Source organism: Trichosurus vulpecula, chromosome 2 (genome assembly GCF_011100635.1).
Source record: "Trichosurus vulpecula isolate mTriVul1 chromosome 2, mTriVul1.pri, whole genome shotgun sequence".
In the NCBI taxonomy this organism is placed as follows: Eukaryota; Metazoa; Chordata; class Mammalia; order Diprotodontia; family Phalangeridae; genus Trichosurus; species Trichosurus vulpecula.
Window position 1 is genome coordinate 457,130,169 of NC_050574.1, and position 21,630 is coordinate 457,151,798.

The window sequence follows — 21,630 nt, forward strand, 5'->3', positions numbered from 1 at the left end:
TTGCTGGGTAGGTGATTTCTAGGTTTTAATCCTAGCTCCATTGACCTCCGGAATATCGTATTCTAAGCCCTTCGATCTCTTAATGTAGAAGCTGCCAGATCTTGTGTTACTCTGATATTGTTTCCACAATACTCAAATTGTTTCTTTCTGGCTGCTTGCAGTATTTTCTCCTTCATCTGGGAGCTCTGGAATTTGGCAGCAATATTCCTAGGAGTTTTCTTTCTGGGATCTATTTGAGGAGGCGATCGGTGGATTCTTTCAATTTCTATTTTACCCTCTGGCTCTAGAATATCAGGGCAGTCCTCCTTGATAATTTCTTGAAAGATGATATCTACGCTCTTTTTTTGGTCATGGCTTTCAAGTAGTCCAATAATTTTTAAATTATCTCTCCTGGATCTATTTTCCAGGTCAGTGGTTTTTCCAGTGAGATATTTCATATTGTCTTCCACTTTTTCATTCCTTTGGTTCTGTTTTATAATTTCTTGATTTCTCATAAAGTCACTAGCTTCTGCTTGCTCCAATCTGATTTTTAAGGTAGTATTTTCTTCATTGATCTTTTGGACCTCCTTTTCCATTTGGCTAATTCTGCCTTTCAAGACATTCTTCTCCTCATTGGCTTTTTGGAGCTCTTTTGCCATTCGACTTAGTCTATTTTTTAAGGTGTTGTTTTCTTCAGTATTTTTTTGGGTCTCCTTCAGCAAGTCTTTGACTTGTTTTTCATGGTTTTCTTGCATCCTTCTCATTTCTCTTCCCAATTTTTCCTCTACTTCTCTAACTTGCTTTTCCAAATCCTTTTTGAGCTCTTCCATGGCCAGAGACCAGTTCATGTTTGTCTGGGAGGCTTTTGATGTAGGCTCTTTGAGTTTGTTGACTTCTTGTGGCTGTATGTTTTGGTCTTATTTGTCACCAAAGAAAGATTCCAAAGTCCAAGTCAGAATCTGAGTCCATTTTCACTGCCTGTTCAGGTTCCCAACCAACTACTTGGCCCTTGAGTTTTTCATTGGGGTATGACTGCTTTTAGAATATAGAGTACTTTGTTCCAAGCTTGAGGAGATGCGCTGTTGTTTTCAGAGCTATTTCTCACAGCAAGCTCTGCCACAGCAGCATTCCTCCTCCCCCAGGGACCACCAATCCGGACCTGACTCAGATCTTCAGCAGGCTCTGCACTCCTGCTCTGATCTGCCACTTAATTCCTCCCATTGGGCCTGGGACTGGAAACAACTGCAGCTGTTGTTCTGTCCTCACAGCTGCACCACCTCTGCTGCCCCTGGGGAGGTGACCGAACCGTCAACTCCTTCACTCTGTCTCCCGCAGCTTTTCCCACTAACCTTCTCTGTTGTCTTTGGTCTTTGTGAGTTGAAAAGTCTGATAACTGCCACAGCTCACTGATTTAGGGCACTGGGACCTGTTCCCCCAGCTCCCGCTCTCGTTGGTCCAGGCACAGCGCACCCAGGGCTCTGCTGTGCTGCACCCCGCTCCCAGCTCTGTGCGCGATAGACCTTACCCCGCGACCATCCAGGCTGTTCTGGAGCCCTACTTCCCTTTGCTATTTTGTGGGTTCCGCAGTTCTAGAATTTGTTCAGAGCCATTTTTTATAGGTGTTTGGAGGACCTGGGTGGGAGCTCACACAAGTCCTTGCTTTCCAGCTGCCATCTTGGCTCTGCCCCCACCCTCAAGATTTTACCAATGAGTTTATATTACAAACCGGTCTTACCTATGGTGTCCATCTATCTCTGCTTCTCCACAAGTCAAATGTTTTCTGACTGATTCTGACAAATATTTTATATGTACTTCCTGTGCTCTTTAGTTCTTCTCGTGACAGTGGATTTGTAGCAGTTAAATTTCTGTACAAGTTTATTGTAATTGGTGTCAATATCATTTCTATTGTCCAGTTACCATTTTTCATTACTAATTATGAGTTTAAATAGTTCAGAATTGAGTTGGTTCCATTTTCAACATCTTTTCCTCATTTTTTGCCTTAATAATCCTCATCTTTGTGTTGACAATTAAATTGACTGTATATAGCTGATTCCGTTAACTTCCACATAAATAACATGGTTATTCTTGCCCATTAAAATGTAATGTAATTAATTTGATACATGGCACATTTGACACCTACTAATTCTTTCCTGGAAGATACTGTCTTTGATATAAAGATAAGAGTTAGTCTCTTGGCCCCTATCATTCCCATTTCCTAAACAACATTTCTTCATACATTCTTCTAATTCTCCCCTAATCCCACCTTTGCACTGAGGTCACTGTATATCAGAATGTATGTGGATTTAACTTGGAAAATTGATTATCAAGTTCTTGTTCATAATTTCTTTACCTTTTCATCCTTAGCAAACAGTGGTGGTACATATGTTTTTTCATAGTTGTCTTTTTGCAAATTTTTATTAGTATTACAGTACATGATGACCAAATATCCCATGAAAATATTTTTTTGCAGTGTAGTCAAGATGGGATAAGTAGCAACTTCACTTCCCTTAAAACCTCTTCTGCTATGACCTAGAAAACATTCCAGAATAAATTCTGAGCAGAACAGTCCAGAAAAATAAATCACAGTGAATAATTTTTCCAGCCTGCAGCACTGTAAGAAGATGCTGGGAGATCTACAGACACAGTTCAGAGTCATAATTCCAGGGCAGAGAAGAGTGGTTGAGGGAGCAGGGGCCCTTTCTGTGTAAGGAGCAGAACATAGACCAGGAAGCAATGCAGAGTCCTCTTTCAAGGTCACATCACTTAGGAAGCACTGAAAACTTAGAAGCCCCCATTGGTCTACAAAAGTAACAGAAAGACATAAAATAAAAATACAGAAGCTCAAGCCAGTCATCCCCTGGCCCCTAAGTAAGCAGAGCCCAAACTAACTCTACTATAATAAAGTATAGAGTCAAGAAGTAGGCTGGTTAAAAGAGTAAATAAGAAAAAAATGAACTTGACTATAAAAAGGTACTATGGAAAGAGGGAAGTTCAAGACACAAACTTAGAAGAAGATGATGACTTGAAAACATTTACAGGGAAAGCCTCAAAGAAAAATGCTATTTGGACACAAGCCCAACAGGAATTCCTTAAAGCGCTAAAGAGAGAGTCTTTTAAAAGAGAAAGAAAAATGAATAATTGGGAAAAGTAATGGCTTCAATGCAAGAATATTAAAGAATGAGTAGCTTGGTAACAGACATAAAAACCTGCACTGAAGAAAATAATTCCTAAAAAATTAGAATTGGTCAAGCTTACGACTCCAAAAATCAAGAAACAAGAAAACAAAGATAAAAGAATTTTAAAAATATGAAATCTCTTGGGGAAATACTGACCTAGAAAAATACATCAAGGAGAGATAAATTAAGAATCATTAAAATACCTGAAAGCCATAAACAAATAAAAAAGAATCTAGACATTACATTTCAAGAAACCATAGAGGAAAACTGCCCTGATATCTTAGAACCAGAGGGCAAAGTAGAAATTGGAAGAATCCATCGGTCAATTCCTGAAAGAAATCCCAAAATGAGAACCATCTAGAATATTATAGCCAAAATCCTCGCAAGAAGAAAATATTTCAAGTAGCTGGAAAGAATTCAAATACTGTGGAGTCACATTAAGGATCACATAAGATTTAGCAGTTTTCATGATAGAGGAGCAAAGAGCTTGGAATACGATACTCTGAAAGGCAAAAGAGCTAGGATTACAACTAAAAATAACCTACCCAGCAAAACATGAGTGTCATCCTACAGGGGAAAAAATGGTGTTTAATGAAATGGAGGATTTTGAAGAATTGCTAATTCAAAGACCAGAACTAAATAAAAAATTTTGCCATTCAAGCAAAGTACTTGAGAAACAAAAAAGGTAAACTCGAGCAAAAAAAGAAATTATAAGGAAATAGTTAAACTGTTTCCATTCCTATTTGGGAAGATGACAAATGAAAACCCCTAAGAACTTAGCATCACTAGGGCGGCTAGAGGGAGTCTAGAGGGACAACGAGGTGGCACAGTGCATAGAGCGTTGGGCTTGGAATCAAGAAAACTTCTCTTCCTGAGTTCAAATCTGGTCGTAGACACTTAATAGTTTTATGACACTTGAGTCACTTGAGCCTGTTTTCCTCATTTTGTTTATCGATAAAATGAGGTAGAGAAGGGAATGGCAAACCACTGCAGTATTTTTGTCAAGAAAACCTCCCAAAACAGGATCACAAAAAGTCAGACATGACTGACACAGCTCAATAACAACACTTAGAGGGAACGTGTTTTGAGTCTGTTACGTTGGAATCTCAAAAGAAGACTGAACAGGCACTGGGAGAAGGGAGGAAATTATTTCATGGACGAGGCCTGCGAGGAAGTTATACAGTGGAGAGAAGTATGAAGGTAGGAAGTGAGCGACTCTTGAAACCTGCACTCAGTCTGAACTGGTTTAGATTAAAAACTGGAGGAAAAAAATATCTAGTTTTTACAACCGAGTAGTTCATAAAACAGTTCGTGGAAACAATTTTATTAAAGATAAAACAACAGTGAGGTGGCATGCGGGGTGCAGCCAAACCAGTATTTACGGGTGAATGGATCTCTGTTAAGTGCTTTCACCGGTAAAGAAGAGAAAGAGCAGATTAAGGAATTGGACGTGCAACTAAAAAAAACTAGGAAAACAACAAATTATTTCCAATTAAACATCAAAACAGAAAATCAAAGGAGAGAGTAATAAAGTTGAAAGCAAAAAAATAATGAAGTAAATAACACAAATTTGGTTTTATTTAAAAAAATTAACAAAGTAGATAAATCATTGAATAATTTGACTTTTTTAAAATAAGAAACCCAAATTACCACCATTTAAAAAGCAGTCATTAGCTATTTTGCCCAACTTTATGCCAATAAAACTGACACTAAATGAAATGCATAACAAGAAAAATATTGCCCAGATTAGAAGAGGAAATGGAATACTTGACCTTATCTTAGAAAAAATAAATTTAAAAAGCAATAAATGAGCTCCCTAAGAGTGGAACAAAAAACCCAGGACCGGATGAATTTACAAGTTGGTTCTACCAAACATTTAAAGAGTAGCTAATTCCAATGCTGTGTGAACTATTTGAAAAAATAAGTCAAGTCATACCAAATGCTTTTTATGAAACAAATATGGTTTTGATACCTAAACTACCAAGAACAAAAACAGAAAACAGACCAATTTCTCTAATGAATACTAAAGTAAAAATCTTAAATAAAATGTTTGCAAGACTTCCAGGAGCCAAGATGGCAGAGCAGGCAGTGAATTGTCCCACCCTCCCTTATTCACCTCAAGAACTCCAGAAAATATTGCCACAGGAAAAATCTTGGAACAGGAGAATCAATAGAAAGATGGGGTTATGCAGTCTTTTAGCCTAGGAGGCTGGGGGATTAACAGGAAAGGTCCTTGCTGTAGTGGAAGGAGAGCAGTACAGGATGGGAGGCATCCCAGCAAGCCCCATCTCAGCAAAACAGCAGTAGATCCTGAGCCCCAGAGTGGTGGAGCAGGCAAGTGTCAACAGCAGGACACTGTATGTGGACTTACTGGTGTGAGAATAAGATTGCTATTATGTTGGGATGGACTTATTGGTTACGGGATCTGATTATTTGGTGTCTGAATAAATGGTTTAATACTTCTACCTTCTATGTGGAGAGTCTCCTATATTTTGCGATACAGCACCATATAGACATTTTAAAAATTATTATCTATATTGATTATTGCCTTGCTCATACACCATATGGAAGCAACGAAGAAAACGGTATTAACACCAATTACAATAAACTCGTACAGAAGTTTAACTGCTACAAATCCACTGCCACGACAAGAAGAACTAAAGCGCGCTGAAAGTACGTATGAAACATTTGTCAGAATCAGTCAGAAAACATTTGCTAATGGAAGAAAACAATTTGTTAAAGATTAGAATTAGGCAAGTGACAGCTAATGACTCTGAAATATCAAGAATCAGTCAAACAAAATCTAAAGATTGAAAAAATAGGAGAAAATGTAAAATACTCATTGGAAAAAACCTGGACCTGGAAAATAGATCCAGGAGAGGTAATGTAAGAATTACTGGTCTACCTGAAATTGTCAAGTAAAGAGCCTGGACAGCATCTTTCAAGAAAACATCCAGGAAAACTGCCCTGAGGTCCTAGAACCAGAAGGCAAGTTAGTCATCCAAAGAATCTACCGATCACTTCCTCAAAGAGATCCCAAATTGAAAATGCCAAGGACTAATGTAGCCAAATTCCAGAATTGTCAGGGCAAGGAGAAAATACTGCAAGCGGCCAGAAAGAAACAATTTAAATATAATGGAACTACAGTCTGGATTACACAGGCCCTTGCAGCTTCTAAATTGAAAGATTGGAGGGCTTGGAATACGATATTCCGTAAGGTAAAGGAGCTTGGATTACAACCAGGGATCAACTACCCAGCAAAATTGAGCATAATCTTTCAGGGGAGGAGATGGACATTCAGTGAAATAGGGGACTTCCAAACCTTTTTGATGAAAAGACCAGAGCTCAATGGAAAGTTTGATCTTCAAATACAGGTCTCTAGAGAGACATAAACAGGTAAAAGAAGAAAAAAAAATGTTATTCAGTAAGGTCAAACCGTTTACATCCCTACATAGGAAGATGATACTTGTAACTCTTGAGAACTGTATCTTTATTATGACATTTAGAAGAGATATACATAGAAGGCATTGGTTTAAGTTCACTTTGATGTGATGATAAATCTAAGTGGTGAAAAGGGATTGTTATGGGAGAAAAGGAAAGAAGGAAGCAGAAAGGGGTAAATTACATCACATGAAGAAGCAGAAAGACCTGTTACAATAGAGGGAAAGAAGTGAGGGAGATGAGCATTGTTTGAACCCTTTCATCCTATTTGTCTCAAAGAGGGAATAACATGCTCAGGTATAGAAATCTAATTTGCCCTATAGGAAGTGGGAGGGAAAAGAGGAGGGAAGAGGGAGGGGTGGATGGAAGGAAGGGAAGAAGTAGTAGGAGAAAAGGGAAAGAAAAGGGAGGGGTTGATAGAAGGAAGTGCAGATTGAGGGAGGTGGTGGTAAAAAGCAAAACTCTAGTGAGGAGGGAAAGAGAGAGGAAAGCATAAAGACACAGATAATCATAACTGGGAATGGGAATGGGATATACTCTCCCATAAAAGAAGCAGATGGCAGAGTGGATTACAAACCACAATCCTACAGTATGTTATTTACAAGAAACGTATTTGAAACAGGGATACTCACAGTAAAGGTAAAAGGCTGGAGTAGAATATAATATGCTTCAGCTGAAGGAAAAACAAAGGCAGGGGTCGCAATCCTGATCTCAGACAAAGCAAAAAGAGATCTAATCATATATGCACCAAATGATACAGCATCCAGATTCTTAGAGGAGAAGTTAGGGGAATTGCAGGAAGAAATAGACAGCAACACTATACTAGTGGGGGACCTCAACCTTCCTCTCTCAGAACTAACTGAATCTAACCACCAAATAAACAAGAAAGAAGTTCAGGGGGTGAATAGAGTTTTAGAAAGGTTAGATATGGTGGACCTCTGTTGAAAATTGAATGGGGATAGGAATATACCTTTTTCTCAGCAGTGTGTGGCACACCTACACAAAAATTGGCCATGTATTAAGGCATAAAAACTAACTTACAGTTTAGTGCAGAAAGGCAGAAATATTAAATGCAACATTTTCAAATCATAATGTAACAAAAATTACATGTAATAAAGGGCCATCAAAAGGTAGACTAAAAATTAATTGTAAACTAAATAATCCTAACGAGTAAGTGGGTCAGACAAATCATAGAAACAGTATCTTCATCCAAGAGAACGACGATAATTAGTAGACAACCTACCAAAACTTAGATGCAGCAAAAGCAGTTCCTAGGGGAAGTTTTATATTTCTAAATGCTTACATGAATAAAATAGAGGAAGAGGAAATCAGTGAATTGGGCATGCAACTAAAAAAGGTAGAAAAAGAACAAATTAAACGTCGTCAATTAAATACCACATTAGAAATTTTGAAAACCAAAGGAGAGATTAACAAAGTTGAAATTAAGAAAACTACTAAAAATTAAGAGCTGGTTTTATGAGAAAATCAATAAATAGATAAACCTTTGGTTTATTTGGTTGTAAAAAAAAAGAAGAAAACCAAATTATCAGTATCAAAAATGAAAAGGGTGAATTCACTACCCTAATGAAGAGAAAATGAAAACAATAATTAGGAGCTATTTTGCCCAGCTCTATGCCAATAAATTGGACAATCTTAGTGAAACAGATGAATATTTACCACAATATAAATTGCCCAGGTTAACAGAAGACGAAATAAAATACTTAACCCCATTTCAGAAAAAGAAATTGAACAAGCCATCAATGAACTCCCTAAGGAAAAAATCTACAGGTCCAGATGGATTTACAAGTGAATTCTATCAAGCATTTAAAGAACAATTAGTTCTAGTACTGTATAAACTACTTGGAAAAATAGGCTAAGAAGGAATCCTGCCAAATTCCTTTTTATGATATAAATAGGTAGTAATACCTAAACCAGGAAGAACCAAAGCAGGAAGAAAATTACAGACTTCTCTAATGAATATGAATGCAAAAAAATTAAATAAAATATTAGCAAAGTGATTACAGCAATTTAACAGGAGAATAATACACTATGACAAGGTAGGATTTATACCAGGAATGCAGAGCTGGTTCAATTTTAGGAAAACTATCAGCATAATTGACCGTATCACCAACAAAACTAACAAATCATATGATTATCTCAGTAGACACGGAAAAAGTTTTCGACAAAATACAACATCCATTCCTGTTAAAAACACTAGAGAGCATAGGAATAGATGGAGTCTTCCTTAAAATGATAAGTAGCATCTACCTAAAACTATCAGCAAGCATTATATATAATAGGGACAAGCTAGAAGCATTTCCAAAAGGATTGGGTATGAAACAAAATTGTCCATTATCACCCCTATTACTCAATTTGGTGCTAGAAATGTTAGCTTTAGTGATAAGAGAAGAAAAAAGAAATTGAAGGAATTAGAACAGGCAAAGAAGAAAAAGCTATCACTTTGCAGATGATGATTTACTTAGAGAATCAAGTAAAAAATGGCTTGAAATAACAAACAACTTTGGCAAAGTTGCAGCATATAAAATTAACCCCCACAAATCATCAGCATTTCTATATATTTCTAACAAAGCCTGACAGCAAGAGATAGAAAGGGAGACTCCATTTAAAGTTACTATAGATATTATAAAATATTTGGGAGTCTACCTGCCACGACAAACCCAGGAACTTACATGAACATAGTTACAAAATGCCTTTTGCACAAATAAAGTCAGATCTAAATAATTGGAAAAACATCTGTTACTCATGGGTAGGCTAAGTTAATGTAATAAAAAATGACAATTCTACCAAAATTAATTTATTCAGTGCCATACCAATTGAACTACCAAAATCATTTTATAGAACTAAAAATATTAACAAAATTCATCTGGAAGAACAAAAGGTCCAGAATATCAGGGAAACTAATGAAAAGAAATGCAAGGGTAGAGGGCTTAGCCAGATCTTGTATTATAAAACAGCAGTCGTCAAACCTGCTTGCTGCTGGCTAAGAAATAGAGTGATGGATCACTGGAATAGGTTAGGAATGCAAGACACTATAGTCAATGACTTTAGTAATCTACTATTGGATAAACCCAAAGACTCCAGTTTCTGGGATAAGAATTAATCATTTGACAAAAACTGCTGGGAAAACTGGAAAATAGTGTGGTAGAAACTAGGCATAGACCAGCATCTTACACTATATGCCAAGATAAAGTCAAAATGGGTACAGAATTCAGATATAAAAGCTGATGCTATAAGCAAACTGGTAGAGTAAGGAGTAGTTTACCTGTCAAATCTATGGAGAACAGAAGAATTTATGACCAAACAGGAGAGAATATTATGAAATCCAAAATGAATAAATTGGGTTACATTAAATTGAAAAGTTTTTGCATAAACAAAGTCAGCGCAACCAAGATTCGAAGGGAAGCAGAAAGCTGGGAAAGAATTTTTACAACCCATGTTTTTGGTAAAAGCCTCACTTCTAAATTATAGAGAGAACTGAGTTGAAGTTATAAGAATATAAGTCATTCCCCAATTGATAAAATGTTCAAAGGATATGAACAGGCAGTTTTTAGAGCTTTTCTATAGTCATATGAAAAAATGCTCTAAATCACTATTGGATTAGAGAAATACAAATCAAAACAACTCTGAGGTACCATGTCACATCTATCAGATTGGCTGACATGAAACAGGAAAATGATAAATGTTGGAGAAGATGTGGGAAAACTAGAAGACTAATGCACTGTTGGTGAACTGATCCAATCATTCTGGAGAGCAATTTGGAGCTATGCCCAAAGGGCTATAAAGATGTACATACCCTTTGACCAAGCAATACCACTTCTAGGTCTCTATCCCAAAGAGATCATAGAAGTGGGAAAAGGACCTACGTGTACAAAAATATTTAGAGCAGCTCTTTTTGTGTTGGCTAAGAATTGGTAAATGAAAGGATTTCCTTCAGTTGGGAATAACTTAATAAGTTGTGGTATATGAATGTAGTGGAGTACTATTCTTTGGTAAGAAATGATGAGCAGGCAGACTTCAGAAAAACCTGGGCTTACATGAACTGATGCTGAGTGAAGTGAGCAGAACCATGAGAACATTTTACACGGTAACAGCAACGTTGTGCGATGACTGACTTTGTTAGGCTTATCTCTACTTAGCAATGTGAGCATCTAAGACAACTCCAAACTACTCATGACGGAAAATGCCATCCACATCCAGAAAGAGAACTATGGAGTCTGAATGCAGGTGAAAGCAGACTATTTGCTCTCTTTTTGTTGTTGTTGTTTCTTTCTTGGGGTTTCTCCCATTGGTTCTAATTCTTCTTTACAACATAACTAATGTGAAAATAAGTTTAATATGAATATACATGTAGAGCCTGTATCAGATTGCACACTGGCTTGGGGTCGTGGGAGGGGAGAAAATTCAAATCTCGAAGTCTTAGGGAAGTGAATAGTGAAAACTAAAAATTAGTTAATTAAAAAATATTAGCAAGAAGGTTACAACAATATATCACAAAGGTCATACACTGACCAGGTGGGATTTATACCAAGAATGCAGAGCTGATTCAATATTAGGAAAACTATGCATAAAGTTCTCAATAAGATAACAAAAATCACATAATTATCCTAATTAGATACAGAAAAGGCTTTTGACAAAATGCAATAACCATTCCTACTGTGATAAACAAGCAATGTGTAATATGATATTCTGGAAAGAAAAGAGCTAGGCTTATGACCAAGAATGACCTACCCAGTAAAACCAGAGTGTAATCCTCTTGAGAGGAAAATGGATATTTAATGTAGTAGAGGACTTGGAAGCATTTATGATGAAAGGAATCGGAGCTGAATAGAAAACTTGATGTTAAAGCACAACAGTCAAGAAGCATCAAAGGTAAATGTGAGTAAAAAAAATGCTGTTGTGCTGTAAGAAATGGTGATGGAGATGGTTTCAGAAAAACCTGGGAAAACTTAAATGACCAGCTGCAAAGTGAAATGACCAGAACAAAGTGAATGATTTTAACAATAGCAGCCACATTATAATCAACTGAAAAACTTAATAACTGACTTGCCACAATTCCAAAGGACCCATGGTGAAAAATGCTACCAACCTCCAGATTGTGGACTTAGAGACTTAGTGAAGATGGAAGCATTTTTTTTTCTCTTTTTATTCTTGTTTTTCACAACACAACTAATATAGAAATGTGTCTTGTATGACTTCATATATGTAGTGAGTATTTTATTTCTTGCCTTCTCAGTGGTTGCTGCAGAGGGTGGAAGGAGGGAGGTAACTGAGAACTGAAAATAAAATGAAATTGATTTTTAAAATCTATTTTCTTGCCGTCTTTGCACATAAAATAAATTATGAACTACTTTTTTTTCATGAAAAGTACCAGTGGGTTACCAGTGAGTCATTATTCCATTTAGCTGCAATTTTCTTCTTGTTCTATTTATAGAAGAGTTTCAAGATTTATGCAGTTTAGCTTTTCTAGCAGTGCGTTACTTGTTGGCCATTGGACAAGGATTTCACATCTACTATGCTGTCTGTCAAATTTATGTTTATGGAAGAGATAAAAACTGAATTTTGGCACCTTCTTTCTTCCTTTACTGTTACTCTGCCAATTTACTCCTTCAAGGTTTTTGAGCTTGAGGTTTTCAATGAATGCATCCTTGAGAATCTCAAATGACATTTTATTCACCCATACTCATGTGTTTCCCTGCTATTTCTGTGTGTATGAAAGATGGTGAGAGGCAGTTGCATGGTATATTAGATTTCAGAGCTGGTCTTGAAGATTCTTATGTCCAGGGATTGTCTCTAACATGTACTTTCTAACCGTGAACAAATCATTTGATTTCTTAGTTATCCATACAACTCTTTATGAGTCTTTAAGCTGTAGAGGAGCTTCTCATCTCTATTGGAGGAGAGGGTTTCCATACTAGGAGTTTTCCTATACTGATGAATCACAAGTCCAGGTCAAAAAAAAAGTTGGCACATTGTAATTTTTCACAAATATTGAACACTCATCTTGATCAAAGTATGAAATAGATGCTTTTACATACATTGTTCATTTGAAATCACGATAGGTAATACAGAGTTTACACTGGGTGATATTTATTTTATTTGACAATACATTTGCTATTTCTGATGACTGATTTTGTATGGTACCTTATAGCAGTGCATCACAGACCCAGTAGCAATATCAGAATATGGATTCAAAAGGCAAGGTTGTGAAGTAGTGAACAAATTAAGGAGCTTATTTTCCAATTCTGGGCACAAGAACAAGACACGTAAAAAATTTATGTTGTTCAGTTCAGTCGTTTTTCAGTCATGTCCAGCTGTGACCCCATTTGATGTTTTCTTGACAAAGATAATGGAGTGAGTTGCCATTTCCTTCTCCAGCTCATTTTACAGATGAGGAAACGGAGGCAAACAGGGTCAAGAGACTTACTCAGAGTGGCCCAGTGAGTGTCCAGCCAGATCTGCACTCTGCAAGGTGTCTTTCTGATTCTACGTCCAGCGTTCTATCCTCTGTACCATCTAGCTATCCAAACAGTTTATAGAGGCTAGTAAAAAAGGAATGGGGAGTCAAAAGCCAGAAAGAGGATCTCAGCCAATAAACATTCAGAAGGTGGAGGTAAAGGTTGGTGTATAACAGTAATTCAAACAAACGCCCAGGAATCCAAACAAGATACAAATGCCTCAGGCCAGTCAGAGAAGACAGCAAGTCAGACATGCGCCAGACGATACCATTGCCAAAGATCAAAGTAGGCCCCTCGTCATGGTCCAAATAAAGTGGAAACAGAACCATGGGCTCTGAATTAGAAAGGACCTCGTGAGTCCTGGGTTTGGTCTCACATCTAGAGCACTAAGTTCCATCTGAAACTTACCTAGTAAGTGTCTTCCATCATTTCTGCTTGAAGATTTCCATTAATGAGTAACTCACCACCTTCCCAGTAGGAAGTGATGATAGTTCCTGCCTTGGGCAGAGTAACGGAGTTGGAGTCGGGAAGATCCAAATTCTGATCCTACCCTAGGTGATTATTAGCTTGGTGATCCTAGGCAAGTCACTCAATTTATTTCTGCCTCAGTTTTCTCATCTGTAAAATGCAACTAATCGTTCACACCTGCCTCCCAGGGTGGTGGTGAGGGTTAAGTTTAATAATGGATGTAACGTTCTTCGCAAACCTTAAAACTACAGACGTGCAAGCTATTACTGTTGTTCCCAAGATAGCCCATTCCGTTATTGGACAGATAGAATTCTTCAGAAGTTTTACCTGTATGGAGCTTCAGTCTTCCTCCCAGTGACTTCTACCCGTTAGTCCTAGTGCTGTTTTTCTTGGTGGGCTTGGATAAGTCCCATTGCTATCAGTCTGTGACAACCTCACATGAGCACTGCAAGTCAGCCAAGGTAAAACAAGGCTCAAACACAAGCCGAAGCATTTAGGATGGTATATGAGAGACATTAATACCAAGGAAACTTGAAAGTGGGTCATATCTTGTCTCAGACAAGGGGCATTTCTGTTTTCTCTTAAGGTAGTAGCCATTTGAAGCAACTAAAAGCACTTGTTTCTGGCTGTAGGTAGAAGACTGGTCGTGCCAAGGGAATATCTTTTTTTTTAAAATTAATTTCTCTTAAATTTAAATATTACAACTTAAATACGAAGTGAGAGAAGAAAAAAAGCATTGCCATGTGCACGGCAGAACATGAGAGGATTTCCATTTCGAGAAAGCCTATGTACTAAATACTACGCCTTGTGTTCAGAGCTGCATATCTTTTCTTTGCTTCCCTGTAAAGTTTTCTTTTGTTCTCTCCTGTGCTCTTTTTACTGCTTTTTCCCTTTTCCTCCCCCCGGCCCCCAAGAAGGCTGCAATTAAGTGCAGATAGGCTTGTGTGTGTCACGCATATGTACACACTCATACACACAGAAATACATATAACATGTACACAAACATATACTTCCTCAGGTGTCTATAATACTCCTGTCTAGACAGCTCCATCTATGTAAAACCGTACTCTACTTACCTGCCCCCTGTTTCTCTGAGGGTGGATAACTTCTCCCTTCACATGTCCCAGTCTTTCCGTATTTTTCTAAGTCCACGACTCGTCATTCCCTGCTCCACAGCAATATTATAACCTTATACTGCTTAGTTATTTTAGTCTGCAGCAATATTGATTAATATTGCTGACGTAGTGTGATTCTTCTCTTGTGATTAAATCTATTTTAGCTTTAACTTTGTCTGAGATGAAGATTACTACCCTTGCTTTTTTCCTAATAAATTCTACTCTCCATCTTTATTTTATGGTTGTGTGTATTTCTTATTTCCTATCCCTCCTGATTCCTCTACTTTACTTCTACCCACCACCTTGCCCTATCACTTAATCTACCCCCCTCCAAGGATCACTCCCTTATCCTCCTGTTCCTGACTTTTATACCTTTCCTGGGTGTTTGTTCTTCGTTTTTGAAGAGGACCGTGGGGAAATGATGGCGTGACTTGCAGTTGACTTTGATTTGAGTGAGGGAGGGCTGTGCAAGGTCACCAGCCTCACCTTCTCCTCCAGAGCCATCTGGGTCCAGTGACCAGATATTCATCAGGATGACTGGAGATGGCCCAGGGTGCACTGGGAGACCCTTGTTCTTTTAGGGTAACGACATGCTCACATGCAGTGAGGCAAAGCCCATTCACTGAATAGGCCTCTTTAAGAAGTGAGTCACGGGATGGCCCCTCTAATTAGAAAAAGGAAAAAAAATCAATCTCGAAGGGGAAGTTCCTCAGGATTGCTGTGCCAAAGAGAAACAGTTACCACTGACATTCACTCATTTGGGCCCAGAAGGGCCCACAATACAGCCATTAAGTGGAGCTTGGGCAGGGACCTATTGTGGACTCTAAGCTTTAGAGTGAACTGGGTTCAAGGTTTTCGGAAAGAAGGAAAGAAAGAAGGAATCTAGCCAGTAAATTCCAAGTTAAGTGGGCAGCTTCTGAACGTCAAAATTTAACTTTCTTGGCAGAGGACAAGCTGAGTTACTGAACTAGCTGGGTCCCCATTCAGGCAACTCGGTTTACTCACAGGTTGTGTTTGTCCTTTCTGGGTATATATGTACTGTTCCCTCTTTGACCCATTTCCCGATAAGAGTAGGGTTCCAGAGCTAGTGAACAGAGCGCCAGCTCTGGAGACAGAAGGACCTGAGTTCAAATGTGCCTTCAGACACTTGACATTTACCTTGGGCAAGTCATTTAACCCCAATTGCCTCCCCCCTCCAAAAAAAAAAGGGTCACTCACTGTGTATACAAAGTGCTAGAATGTTTTGGGGTGTTTTTTTTCCTTCTCTTTGGTTCAGTTTCCAGGCTTCACTGTCCCAGGTCAGAGCTCTGCAATTAACTGCTCTAGTTAGGGTGCTACCATGGGTTTCTGTTCCTCCTGAGGCTTCCTCAGCTCAGCTGCTGCAGTGGTGTTCCATCCCCACTATAGCTTTCCTGGTCAAGATGCTTGCTACTCACTGTTTTCTAGCCTTTTTCTCTGAGCTCCTTGCTGAGTTTCTGGGCTGGACCTCTCTTCCAGCTCTGTGGCATCTCCCTGTCTTTTTGTGAAGTCTCTTTCACGTTGCATGAAGGAGTTTACTAATGTTTTTTAAACCATTTAGGAACAGCATGCTATAGTTGTCTTCTCAAAAATCTGCCTGCTATTTTGCCTCATCAGATGCTGAATCAGTTTTCTTTGTTATGCTGTATCTATTTACTAGATTTAGAGGTCAAATTTCCTTCTTCCCTGTTGGTTTATCTGCTTGTGTTCAAGATCTATGAGTTTGCTTCCTTCTGAGATCTCTGGTAATTTCAGGATTTTTTTTCATGTTTTCGCTTTACTTCCTGTGACTCCCTCTCTTCTGATCTCAAAGCATCTCCACCTTGTTCCAAGCTGGGCAGTTCACGGTTCACCAGCCTAGGTCCCTGTCCCAAATGACTTCAGGGGGCATAGAACTGGGACTGGATGCTGGACTGTTTCTCCCACTTTAAGTGGACTGCCACTCAGTCTCACACACGCATCCAGCCTCATTCCCTCTGGCCCAGTGGCACCCTGTTTTGCCCCCCTTTCCATTGTAAGCTATATGAACTTAATAGCCTTTCTTCTTGGTTTTATCAATGGAAATGACATTGAGGAAGGCGAATGTGCTGCCCGTTTTGTTGCTGTACCCTAACTGGTTCTCGCCAGCTTCTTGCGGCTCTGTTTTGTCTCTCCCAATAGAATATGAGCTCAGTGAGAGTCGAGGCATATCTTACTTTTCTATTTGTATTCTCAGCATTTAGCAAAGTGTTTTGCACATAGTAGGAGTTTAATAAATGTTTTCATTCCCTTCTTCCTTGTATTCCTGGCACCTAATAGAGTTCCTTGTGCCTAGTAGGTCCTCAGAGTTAAAATTGCTTCAGTCATCATTACTCCCAGATTTTCTCCCATTTGCTAGAGTAAATTTTGTATTGATCAGCCAAATTCTCACTCACTAGAGGATAAGTTTTAAAATTTTTTTATTTTTCCCTAAAACAGAATCTTTTACCCTGTGGTCATAAGTACCAAGATGTCTTATCATCTCAGCCTTACTTTGTTTTTTTTTAGTTGTATTCTTGACTTTTAGGTCAGTGAAATTGTCTTCTGGAAAATCTAGGAATATATGAAATCAGCTTATGTCAGTGAAAAAGAAATGACCATTTCAGAAGTGATAAGTCTGTCTGTCCTGCTTTTGTTTCTATAAAAATTCTGTTACTGTAGCATAATGATATGACTGAGCTGAGTCCTTTAGATGTGAATTTTGTTTTAGAAATACTTGACCAGGAAGGTGGGAAGGGGGTGAGGGTGGGGGAGGACAGAATTCAGCTATGTATTGCTTGTAAATATATTTCGAATCAATAGTCATTAACGATATGAGCCATCATCATAATGATGGTGTAAACAGTTACTGGGCCTTAATCTAGCTCTTTTAAGTATTGCAACGCAGAAACCAGGCCACCATTATAAATGTAGTATACGCAGGGCTAAAAAGTAATTAGAACTAAACATGAAATAAGGCCTGCACCAAGACCTTTCAACATGAAAAAAAAAAAGCTTGAATTGTTTCCTAAAATCTTTTATAAAATTACTTTGAAGTTTTGGTTTGTTTTGATGCTTGATAATAGGTCTCACCCTTACCCTGAGGGTGCTGTTTTAAACTAAAAGAAAGTACAAAGTTAAGAAAACAATCGTTAAGTTAAAAAAAAGATACCTATGTTACTTGTTTAATGTGTCCTAAAAAAAATTATTTTAGGGTTTTTTTTTGTGCTTTCTAACTTCCCATACACCAAATGTACATAGCCCTATGTAATTACCCACTTGCCACCTTTGTAGAAAACAGATTTGGTCAGAATGTAATGGTGGAACCTCATGGTAAGTATTTCATTTTACTGTGTAAATGCCCAGACAACCTAAGGAACTTGGCAATGACCACTGACTGAATATACTATATTCCCCAGGCATATATTTGTTTCATGTAAAACATGTAACGGTATGTTTCTGAAAGGCATAATGAAAGTTGAATTTGAACCTAGAGCCAGGCTAAATTTAATATCTACGAGACATACAAGAGAGGTTAAAAAAATGAATATAAGGTATCTATTCCACCTGTTTGTGGACTGTCAGAAAGACAGTTATGAGGTGAGTGAATTTTTATATCCCTCCTTCAGAGGTTTCGTGGAAATACTTTGGAAGTCTGTATTATGTTAAGGGCTGAATTTATTTTGAGAAGGCCTTTAAAAACCAGCTTCAGCTTTCATTCTGATATTCAGTCTGTTCTAAAAATTTGTCCCCATTACCCTAAGGGGCATATTTGGTAACTCTGTGTGAAAATGATGGTGGCATTAACCCACATATTGTGCTTTAAGATGTCCAGTCTTTTGAGGTAGATGGTATGTATGTTATCCCAGTTTTATGGCTGAGGAGGCTGAGGTTCTAACATTGTGATTTGCCTATGATCTAAGTAGTGCATGAATTGGATTCAAACCTAAATTTCCTGAATCTTAAGTTCGACTTTATTTTCACTACAATATGCTGTGCCTCAGTAGAACAGATGTGTAAAACAGTCAAAACTATAATGAATTTCTAAATTTTTCAGTACAGATGCGAAGTGAATTCATAGAAGGGAGAAATCCTAGTGGCCTGTAGTCCTCAGTCAAGGATGAGGAGATGAAAACTAAGCTGAACTTTGGAGCTTGGGAAAGATACAGAGAATTTGGGAGCCAAGTTTCCATGTTAGGCAGTAATGAGGTTGCTCCAATGGAGGCTGTTTATCCAGGATCTGGAAAGCCATTTGAGGGATTTGGGCTTAATTCATTTGGTAGTAAGCAGGGGAGTGGCATGTGGCAAATGATATTTTAATTGTATTAACCTGGGGAAGGTGGTGGGTACTTGGGGGGTGGTGCGCCAGTAGAGATTCGAAGGAGTAAAAACAGCCAGATTTGGAAGACAATCACCATAATCGAAGCGTGGAATGATGTGGATTAATACGGGGAGTAGTGGTGATAGTGGGGCCAGTTAGCGGGGAGATAAGAGTTTCATGAATGAGTGGAGGAAAAGGAATGAATCTCGGGTATTGCTAAGAAAGAATGTAAATCTATTGTATATCCATCCATATGTACATAGACACATAGGTAGAGATCGTTTGGTGAGTTCTGTGTTGTAAAGGGCAGCATGGCAAAGTTAACAGTAGAAGCACAGCCATACGTAGGAAGGACTAATCCAACTAATTTTTTTAAAGTATCTTTTTTAGAATTAACTTTTTTAATGATTTCTAGTGAAAAAATTGAGACTTTGTTTTCCGAAGCAAAATGCTTGAATTTTATTTTTCGTAACCAATAAATCAAATGCACTATGGCCCTTAAAACTGTACTTCTTTTGAAGGATAAAATTGACAATGTGTACTTACACAGATGTAAAAATATATATTCTGAAAATGTCTTTAACTCATATAGAAATGATAAAAATGAGATAATAACCACCGTCACTGTATTTGAAATTAAAAATTTCCAGACAGGTAAATGGCAAAAAAAAAAAATAAATCAACTTTTAAATTTCTTCCAGTTTTAATTTTGTAAGGTGCTAGTAATACAGGTAAGGAAATGAGTTCTTAATTTTTAAGTGTCCCTGAAAAATGTGCCATCCCACTTTTTGCCCTCGTTTAAGTTGCATGGCTTTGTCTCCAACTTGTGTTTAGCAGTTTAGTCTTTCAGCTTTTACTACAGTATAGACTTTCATATTCATTACACTTGAACCATGGTCTTGTTCGTGTAATTCTGCTCTGTTAACTGACATCTTTCTTACTGAAAACTTAACTTCTTTTGTATTATAATCCATGTGCACCCAATGTGTTGTTAATGAACCTTTAAAATGTGTTCCCTTAGAAGCTTCTTTGCCGTCAACCAGATTAGAGGTTCCATGAGTTTTTAGACTTTAAAATGATTGTACCATGCAAAGCCACAGAGAATATTGAAACAACCATCAAGAACAGTCTGCTATAAAATCTTGGGGGGCGGGGAGAGACAGCATGGCAAATACAACCAAATGAATACTTGTTTTCTAATTAGTGGGATAGTAATGGAGAGGACTTCATTAGGGGCACTCCAGTTTAGTCATGCCTTCAAGTATCCCGGCATCTGTTGCTAAGGCTTCTGCAGCCCATAGCAGCCTTGCTTGCCTTATCACCACTTATCAGAGCCAGCTGTCCTGTACCTTCCCCCTGGCTTTTGTCAGAGGCCACCATCCATTCCTTACCTCCCACCTGTCCAAAGTTTGTCAGAACCTTGACCGCTGATTTTCAAAAGATTCCGGACGCTCTGATGGCCCTGGACGCGTTAATTACTAGAGCATCCTGAAACTGGCATGGGGGTGAGCAGCTGCCCAGTCATCTTGTTCCAATGAGGAGCTACAGTGAAAAATGATATTATGAAGAAGAAGAAAAAACAGTATTCGTGCTCTGGCTGTATGTTCCTTGAGAATAAGCAAGGTTTCTGTCATAGGTGCCAGTAGTGGGGTGGAAAAGTGCCGTTTGGGTTTCTTGCTTAGAATATAAGAACAGGATTCAGGAAGCAAGTCCTGTATGACAGGGATATTTCCAAGCCATCATGAGGCCCATATAGCAGAGTCCTTTTTTTATTAACTCATTAATACAATCCAGTAGAGACCCTGGTATTTTCTCAGTCTTGCCAGCCTGTTTTATATTATATTTTGATTTTATTAAATAATGTTTTTCCTCTTTGATGTCCTCTGTGTTTTTGCAAGGGTGTCAGGATGGTACTTTGTAGAGTAAATGTTCATTGTGAAGATTTATGGCATAAGCAAGGGTGTGGGTTAACTATTACCTTGTATCTGGCTCTGGTTTTGACTACTAGATTTTTTGTGTGTGTTTTCTCTCAATAGGAGTATGTGGACATCACTACTGAAATCTAACCTGCGATCGTAACAGCTAGGAATGAACGTTATAAGAGGATTTCTGCTTGGCAACGTCTCTTTGTCAGGAGTTAATAAAGAATTGGAACTAATACTGTAACTTTCTTGATAAATAACTTTATTTTTCAGTAGTGGAATGCTGCAACTTTTTTACAATTAACAATTGCTTTTAAATTATGGCATTCAGTTTGAAAGTTGTAACTATGGTTCTTTTGAAAAAGCCTCAAGAAATCACTCAAAGGGAATTTATTTATTGATAACATTTTCTCTGAGCATGTGTTTATGGATAGAACTTATTGAGTTGTTATATCTCAAAGTTTATATGTTGAAAGTTTATTGCTTATGTAATAAAAAAAAAACCTACAGAAAACTTTGAGTGTTTCTGAATTGTATTGGAGTTTGTACCTGGTAAGTCTTAAGCAGGGACCTAAAGGCATTGAAATTTATGTTGTTTTATTTTCTTTTCCCTGTAGTGGCTTACCTTGTTACTTCAGATTTTCTTAAACGTCTTGAGAATTTTGACATTTACAATTCACACATCCTACATTTTAAATGATACAAGAAAGCTAGAAA

At 37.9% G+C, this 21,630-nt stretch overlaps 1 protein-coding gene across 3 annotated transcripts in view; it reads left to right on the forward strand.

The window, feature by feature from the left end:
* The window catches only part of BCLAF3 (BCLAF1 and THRAP3 family member 3), a 122,632-nt gene extending 101,228 nt beyond the window's left edge, over positions 1-21,404 (forward strand). The window contains exons 13-14 of one of the 3 annotated variants that reach the window (XM_036745899.1): positions 19,693-19,722; positions 21,028-21,064. In XM_036745899.1, coding sequence (XP_036601794.1) covers positions 19,693-19,698 — 6 coding nt within the window. In that variant the 3' untranslated portion in view covers positions 19,699-19,722; positions 21,028-21,064. Of the gene's footprint in view, positions 1-19,692; positions 19,723-21,027 lie in introns of all 3 variants that reach the window. The other 2 variants (XM_036745898.1, XM_036745897.1) reach the window with 2 other exon arrangements.
* The last annotated feature ends 226 nt before the right edge of the window (positions 21,405-21,630 follow it).